Source organism: Lactuca virosa, chromosome 7, assembly GCF_052849685.1.
Source record: "Lactuca virosa cultivar CGN04683 chromosome 7, Lactuca_virosa_CGN04683_v6, whole genome shotgun sequence".
Taxonomy (NCBI): domain Eukaryota; kingdom Viridiplantae; phylum Streptophyta; class Magnoliopsida; order Asterales; family Asteraceae; genus Lactuca; species Lactuca virosa.
The window spans coordinates 125,837,693-125,846,319 of record NC_136432.1 but is presented as its reverse complement, the minus strand read 5'-3'; the positions used below and the strand labels follow the sequence as shown (position 1 = coordinate 125,846,319).

Genomic DNA, 8,627 nt, shown 5'->3' with positions numbered 1-8,627 from the left:
ATTTGATATGACCACTAGGGTCGGAATAACAATCATCTTCGATGGTAACGACATACTCGAATAAAACGAAATCAATTACTAGCTTCTTGGTAACCTTGTGACTTTCCCTGATCCAAGCGTGAGTCCTGTGCTTCCGGTAGTATAGGCCTCTACTACCATTCACACCTACTCATACTCGTCCCAAGTATTGTCTTGCAGTTTTTCCAAGTCATCATACAAGAAAACCACACAATAACTTAACACATCAGATAACAAAACGAAGGTTTTATATTATTTCTTGAAACGATTACATAGGTGTTCAAGTTCACCCTAGACTATGCCTCTACTAGGCTACATCATACGAAACTATGGCTACTGCATAATCCGATCTTCGGGTAAGAAGTCCTCATTCTTGATTCCTCGCGTTGTTGTCTGCTTCATCGAGGATCATGTGGAATGCCCTTGGTTTCGGCGGTGCATTTGGTCTTGCAGCTTTGTTTTTCTTTGGACAGTTCTTTGAAATATGACCATCATTTCCACATTCGTAGCACTTCTTGTTGTCGAATGTACAATCTCTGGAATAGTGAACGGTCCTACCACACTTATAGCACGTCACTTCTCCATCGCATCTTCCGAAGTGCTTCTTCTTGCACTTCCCACACCACTTGGCTCCATTCCTTCGGTCGTCCAGGTTAGACTTCGAGAACTTTCCCTTATTATCAGGTCTTGAGGATCCTTCCAGCTTCCTCTTCTCGCCAACTTCAACTTTCTCCAGACCCTTTTCTCTTATTTGGGTCTCAACATTCTTGGCTGCCTAGATGGCGGCTTTCAAAGTGGTTGCTTGTTTGACCATTGGACCAAAGTCCGCTGGTAATCCATTGGCAAACCTGTTGACCTTGGAAAGTTCTGTTGGAACTAAATAAGGAACAAGCTTCATCTTCTCCGTAAAACTTGCAGCGTACTCGGTGATGCTCATTTTTCCTTTCTTTAGGTTCTGAAACTCATTGTTGATCTCTAGTAGATCCTGCTCAGAGCAGTACTGCATTTTCAGTTGCACCAGGAAATCTTCCCAAGACATCTTACTTGCTTCTCCCTTAGGCATCGTATCTGCCAATATCTTCCACCAGCTCAAGACTCCGCTCTTCAGTTGGCTGACCGCAAAGACGGTTTTCTGCTTGTTGCTACAGTCGCAATTCTCAAACACCATCTCCATCTCGGAGATCCAGTCCATAATCTCAACCGGCTTCGGGCTTCCGGAAAGACTTGGTGGTTTTGCACTCAAGAAGTTCTTATACCTTCGCCCATCCTTGTCGTTTCCCCTCTCCGGGTCATCCCTTTGTTCACCTTGAGTCCCTACTTGACTCACTTGGCGGCTATAGTTCCCTTCCTCCGATTGCTCGGGAATCGGCTTGGTTTGCTCGATGGGCATGGTAGGTTCGTCCCTATTTTCATGCAACATCTGTCTCATTTCCTCCCTTTGTTCAGCTAACATAGCCCGAATCATGGCTTGTACTCCAGCCATGGTGACTGGCTCAGGCGCAGCTCCCATTACAACATGTATTTGCTCAATCATCGGGGGCTGTTGATTCCCATTTCCGTTTGCGTTCACGACTCCGCTTCGGGTTCTAGCCATTCGATCTATAGACGTTTGGTGTATAATGACGATAACTTTCGCATACGAAACTGTATCGAATTCGCCGCGCTTGAAAAGTAGAGACTAAGCTTCGTCCATAACTTTCGCATACGAGCTCCGTTTTTGTCTGTCTTTTTACCGTTGAGTTCCTATTAATGAGATCTTCAACTCTCATTTAGACCTCGTAAGCCAAAAACCGCTCGAACTAAAATTCGAGTTTCGGGCTGTACACTACTAAGTCGAAACTTCGAAAAATCATAACTTCCTCATACGAAGTCAGATTTGGGCGTTTCTTTTTATGGACGCTCTCGGCTTAACGTTTTCTACGACTTTTGTTTAGATCACTAAGGCTAAAAGTCGCTCCATCGTAAATTCACTATTTACGCTTCCCGGTGCCGTGCCGGTTTTGCCGTAAAACTTCGACGGGCCATAACTTCTTCGTTATAACTCGGATTTCAGAGTTCTTTATATGTACGGAAACCTTGAGAAATATTCTACAACTTGGTTAAGATTATTTATTATAAATAATCTTTTGCCGAAAATTCATTTTCGACACTCATTGCCTCTAAATTGACTAGCCCGGATCTACGGGCGTTACAGATTAGTAAGAAAAAGCTCATTGATTATTTGGGATGAAGCACCTATGGTCTACAAGTATGCATTTGAAGCTTTAGATCGAACTTTGAAAGATGTATGTAAGTTTGACAAGTCTAGCAACTCAAATATTCCATTTGGAGGGAAAGCGATTGTTTTTGGAGGAGACTTCAAACTAATTCTACCTGTTGTTCAAGGAGGTAGTAGACAAAACATCGTTAATGCTTCTTTAAGTTCTTCATATATATGACAACAATGCAAAGTTCATAGATTAACAATAAACATGAGGCTAATTGTTGGAAGGGATCCATCTAATATTCTAGAAATAAAGGATTTTGCAAATTGGCTTTTGTACATAGGAGAAGGAAAAGTTGGTGGTTCGAACGATGGTGAATCAATTATTGATGTTCTAGATGATATTCTCATCAATGATCCACATGATCCTATAGGTTCATTAATTGATTTTGTATATCCTTCAATTTTGGAAAACTTCAACGTTATAGGTTATTTTCAAGAAAGAGCAATACTTGCTCCAAAAAATGAAGTTGTCCAACAATTAAATGATTGTTTGTTATCATTGTTTCCCGGAGGCGAAGTAGAATATTTAAGTTCAGATAGTATCTGCCAATCTGAGTTTGTTTATGATCAGTTTGATGCCAATTTATACTCCCCAGATGTTTTAAATGGTCTTAAAGTATCAGGTTTGCCAAATCACAAGTTAATTTTAAAGATCGGTGTCCCAGTTATGTTACTTACTGAGAAACATTGATCAGAAAAATGGCTTATGTAACGACACTAGACTACAAATCAAATCTCTGGGCAAACGTGTTATTGAGGCAGTTATCATATCTGGAAGTAATATTAGAAATCGAACTTTTATTCTAAGAATGTCTTTAAGTCATTCTGAAAAAAAAATCTCTTCAAATTTCAAAGAAGACAATTTCCATTGACTGTATGTTTTGCAACTACAATTAATCAAAGTCAGGGCAGTCGTTATCGAAGGTTGGTCAGTATCTCAAAGATCCTGTTCTTTCACAGGGACATTTGTATATTGCTTTATCTAGAGTTCAAAGTAGAGAATGATTGAAATTGTTAATTTTAGATAAGGATGGTAGACTTACAAACAAAACTTCCAATGTTGTGTATAAGGAAGTTTTTAGAAATTTATAAACGATTCGTAGTTTTTAAAGTCAAACTATTGTGTTTTTTTATTACATTTCTATTATATTATATTTTTTATATATCAATGTCATTTATATTATTCATTGTGTTTCTCTTTAAACTCTATTCAAATTTATATTTTGTTTTATAAATCATTTACAATCTACTCAAATTTATATTATGTTTTATAAATCATAATTATATTTGATGTCTACATATACATAATGTATATCGGATATTCAAATAAATATATATTAATTTTAAATAATCAATACAAAAAGTTTTGAAAAACTTAACTCTTATTAATAACTAGTTTATAACCTGTGGGAACCACAGTTACAAAATTAATTAAACATTTATTGTAAAATTTCAAAGTTATTAATCAATTTTTTTAAATAAATTATTAATTAAGAGATTTTTTTAGTTATATAAAATTATAATCATTGATTTAAATAAATATATGAAATTATATCACTTTATAATTTGTATTAATTTTATTTTAATTTTTATTTTAATGCTATTAATTTAATGTAGATTGAGTGAGAAATTTAAATTTTAAAATTTGAAATGAATAATCAATAGGCGGACAAGTGACAAGTATTAATTAGTTGACATAATATGGTGAGAAATGGAAAAAGAAGAATAAAATATGCATCAATTAAGATGTATAATAAAATGACACATGTCAAAAGGAAAATAAAACTATTTTTTTATTCGTGGTTTCCATGGGTTGTAACCTAGTATATAGATAAATGATTATTAAAAGAAACAAAGAAACAGTGGGGAAAGCAAATGTCGAAGTTTTGTCAATAATTTGAAAGGAGTAGGCAAAGGTGAGGCAAATGCCAACTGAACGACAAGAGGATTTTGAAAATTTTGACGTAAATTATTATATGTTAATGATAAACTGATTAATAAATAAACAGAGAAATGTGTAAAAAAGAATCGGACAAAGATCATTTGGAAGGAAAGGTGGAAAAACATTGTTTTTCTCCGACTGAACTACAAATCATATTCAAAATTATTTTAATTAAACTGATCTATATTAACTATTAACACTATAATTTAGTAAAATTTCCGGTCCTAATTTTTTCGAGGACCTGTATAATTGCACACCTCGAACCCTCCTCAGGGTCAGGCCTACTTTTAAGTGTAAATCCTCACAATTTATTTTACTAAGTTTATATAAAATTCCTTTTTAGTTTCCTTTGGAACTAAAGGTTAGATGTTACTATTTATATACACATGTTTTTAGGTTGTTAGTTGGTTTGATTATTTGTTTGTAAGTTCAAACCTTGTTAATTGATATTTGTTTTTTTATTTTGACTCAAATGTAACAAATAATTTTACTAAAAACTCTAATAAATTCAAAAGCAATCTTTTTAATTATTACAATATATGTTTGGACCACCATAGTATTATTAGTACACAACTCAAGTAATGACACCTTCATATAATGGGAGACGCATTCCCATGTGATGGCATGTACTAAACATATAGATAATGATTATTTATTTATTTATTTTTATTTTGTTTAATCCTATTTCAAAACATTGATAATATCTTCATATATACAAAACTAATACAAAACTAATACTAAAAAACTAAATGCATAGTTTGTAATCCTCAAATCCAAGGATTCTTGAAGACTAATATAATGCCACTCATTTGCAAAATCAAGAAAATTGATAGTTGAGAATTGAGATTGTAACAACCCCTAAAAGAAGCAATGAATCTAGATATGAAACCAATGTTTCAAACCAAATTCATTCAACAAGTATGTGTTTGTGTGTGTGTAAAATCATGTGGAGTCGCACAAGAAATTGTAGAGAATTTTATTGAAGCTTTTGGCGTTTTCAAGTTGAGGTGCATGTGAAGCCTTCTTTATCACTTCCAATGATGCATTCTTTCCCAACATTCTAAAACACAACAACAAATGCCACCTTTCAAATACTCCCCAACACATAAATCTTTCTTATAAAAATGTATAAACATCATTTGGAATATATTGTCATAAAAAGTACAACTTTTTATTAGGCCAATTATCGAAAAAAATATATATATATATATATTAGTTTTTGGTCTATTAAAACTCGTTCATAATTTCAACCATAGAGAAAACCCTCCCGATTATTGAATATATTCTTCTATTAACTTTATGATCATTTAAAGTTTTTCATTAGTGAAAAAATCGGATCGATAATGAAAGGATTTTTATAGGCATAAAATTAATATAGAGGTTATGTTTCTAACACGTGTCGTATATTTTACCTACTTTTAATCCAAATTAAGTCAAAATTTATATTTTATAATATGACGTGTCATAAGAAATATGATATGAAGGCATACTCTTTAAGCTCCTTTGCCATATCCAACAAGAAGATGTTATCCTGATCACCCCATATGAGCAACACTTCCTAGATTTAGAAAGTTTAAATATATTAATGCAAACAATAGGAGAAACATAATAAAATTATTTAAATTTAATACAAGTTTGTTCCTTCGAGTATATAACTAATTTTTTTGCAATTTTGATCCCAAACATATCTCTTGCAAAATTGGTCCTAACTTGAGTTTCTTGTAACGACTTTTGGTCATTGTTCCATGTAAAATAACCAAAATAGTTATTTTGTTTGTAATTAGAATAAAAAAATGTTGTATTAACATGGTTACAAAATTGCAAGTAAAAACTTTTTACGACAAAAACTAGAAAAATCAAATATCTCAAGGACCAAAAACGTAATTTCTAACGATTTTTTATGATAAGATTATAGATAGTAGATGCATTGACTTAAAATTACTTTATTTTTTAATATGTTATTATATTTTTAAATCTTTTTAATATAAGATTATAGAACCTGTTGAAGAGGGGAAATGTTAGGGGTGTCATGTTGGCCAAGCACCAGCCCTTTCAGCAATTCTAACTTCTCTTTCCTGTTTTCTCCATATAATTTCTGCAACCAATAAAAAAATTAATTAATATATTTTCTTAATAATTCTTAAACACAATGGACAATATTCAAGTATTAGATTAGACCTCAAACTCTTTATATTACACTAAATGTATATAACTTCATCATGAAACATATTGTGTATGTTTTAGGTGATATCATAAACAAATCATAAGAAAAAAACTTAAATTGAAAAAGTTCATTTTATGTTCATAGTCTATGTTTAACAGACTGGTTGAAAATCTAGCTGATAGCTGATAATTGAAAAACTAGTTGCTAGCCGATAAAAACTGGCGTTTGATAAAAACTGGCTGATAAGGTAGTTGAACTATATAAAAAGACATAAAATAGCATATAAAAGATATTTTTTTTTATAAATAATTCTTTTATATCATTTTCCTTTTCAATTTATAAGACATTTTAGTTTTGTTTTTATCACTTTATTGTTGTATGCATAAATTTCTTATAATTGGTTAAAAAAGACTAACTAACAAGTTTTATTTTTAAAAAGTTTGTTTCGAAAAAAGTTCCCAACAAACTCCTAATATAAATGCCGAAGTTTGATATTTTCTTTGGGATTAGAGTGATAAGTGGAATGTTATTTGTCAAATTTACTAAAAAAACAATATTACATTTCTAAACAGAAAAAATAATATGATTTATCTAGTTCAAAAAAGTAAAATTAATAAAATTTTTGGACTATAATCAATTTTTTTTTAAAAAAATTACTAGAGTATACTGTAAAAATTGAGTTTTATGGTATTTTAAAAAAAAAAGATGTTCTTTACATTTTTTGTTCAATCTAGAAGAATTTTGTTGTGATTAGTTGCTCCATCACTCGACGCCGTTAGTCAATCTGTTAAACATTTTGAAAATGACCATTATACCCCCAATTTAAAACTACAAAATCGTCCATGTGGTATGTTGTTTCTTTGGTTTGGATAAAAAAGAATAGCACAATTATTTAATTGTGATTAATCAATTGATAAAATAAGTGAAGGAAGCATCTAATTAATAATCTAGAGCCGATATATGGAAGATTGGAAGGTGGGGTTAGGCATGAAAAGGACAAAAAATATTCAAAAGAATAGAAATAGAAATAACACTTACGTCAATGAAATCGTTGAGAAAAAAATCCGGCATGTAAACACGATTGGATACAGCTAATCGGAACAACGTCCGGAGCTGCGCCGCCGTCTCCGGCAGCATTAGCTCATCGATCTTCTCCACGTTCGCTCTCTTCAGTAACTCATGATTATCTCTTGGCCTCATGTTCACTCCTGAACTTGCGATCACAACCTTTTCCACCCTCTCCGGCCACATCTCCGCCACTCTGTACGCCACAAAACCTCCGTAGCTCGTCCCAACCACCGAGTACTTACTCACTCCGACCTTCTCCATCATCTTCCCTACGGCACTCGCCTGGAAGATTTCCGATCGTTCGGAGGATTTCGTGGTGGATTCACCGAAGAACACTAGATCGGGGACGTAGACGTCGAAATAAGGCGCGAGAAACGACACCTGTGTGTAAAATGACGGAAAATCAATGAATACAAACGGAATTTTATCGATTCGTCGGGAACACTGACCTGTTGGCGCCACTGCCAAACGCCGTGAGGACCGAATCCGTGAATTAAAACGAGCGATGGTTTCCGATGCTCGCCATTTGAAGATGGAGAACGGGCGGACGCGGGGAGTCGTTTAGGTCCCCAAAAGTGGATGGTGGTGTAGGCATCGACACCCACGGATTGAGAGGAGAGGCCTGAGAGAGCGAGGGAACGTCGGAGGAAGGAGCCGTACAAGGAGACGAAGCTTATGCAAGAGGTCACCATTGTTGTGAATTTTGGGGGAACGAGAAGGAGGGTTTTGTTGGTAAGCTACTAATAGAAAAGAGCATGGAAAGATGAGTGTAAATTATTAGTGCAACTGATTTTCTTTTGTTGTAATGTTCTTTCCATGGGGTCCTTTCCAAAAAGTCCTTGATTGTTGACACATGAATTGTTTTTAGGGAATATGACTTATTACGGTAATTAACTTTTCGGTATATTCACATCTGGGTAACTATTTTTTTTTACACATCTAGGTAACAAACTTGTTGGAAGTATTCACATATGACCATGACCTGCTATAACAGGTAAAATCCTAGATGTGAACGCTTTCAACAAGTTCGTTACCTAGATGTGTACAAAAAAAATAGTTACCCAAATATGAACAAAACGAAAAGTAAAAATTAAATTACACGAATGGTCCCTGTGGTTTGGGGGAATTTGTGTTTTTGTCCCTAACTTATTTTTTTAACTTGGATGGTC

General features: G+C 33.7%; 2 protein-coding genes across 2 annotated transcripts; one reads left to right on the top strand and one right to left on the bottom strand.

The window, feature by feature from the left end:
• Window positions 1-2,489: 2,489 nt before the first annotated feature.
• LOC145127117 (uncharacterized) lies at window positions 2,490-2,975 on the top strand. Its single transcript, XM_079062369.1, has one exon. It carries the CDS (start codon window positions 2,490-2,492, stop codon window positions 2,973-2,975), a length of 486 nt encoding a protein of 161 aa, XP_078918495.1.
• Window positions 2,976-5,017: 2,042 nt separating this feature from the next.
• Window positions 5,018-8,244, bottom strand: LOC145127857 (alpha/beta-Hydrolases superfamily protein). The gene is made up of 5 exons (XM_079062983.1): window positions 7,908-8,244; window positions 7,429-7,839; window positions 6,226-6,321; window positions 5,717-5,784; window positions 5,018-5,286 (listed from the first exon to the last, which is right to left on the bottom strand). The coding sequence occupies exons 1-5, from the start codon at window positions 8,148-8,150 to the stop codon at window positions 5,169-5,171; spliced, it is 936 nt and encodes a 311-aa protein (XP_078919109.1). The 5' UTR covers window positions 8,151-8,244; the 3' UTR covers window positions 5,018-5,168.
• Between the last annotated feature and the right edge of the window lie 383 nt (window positions 8,245-8,627).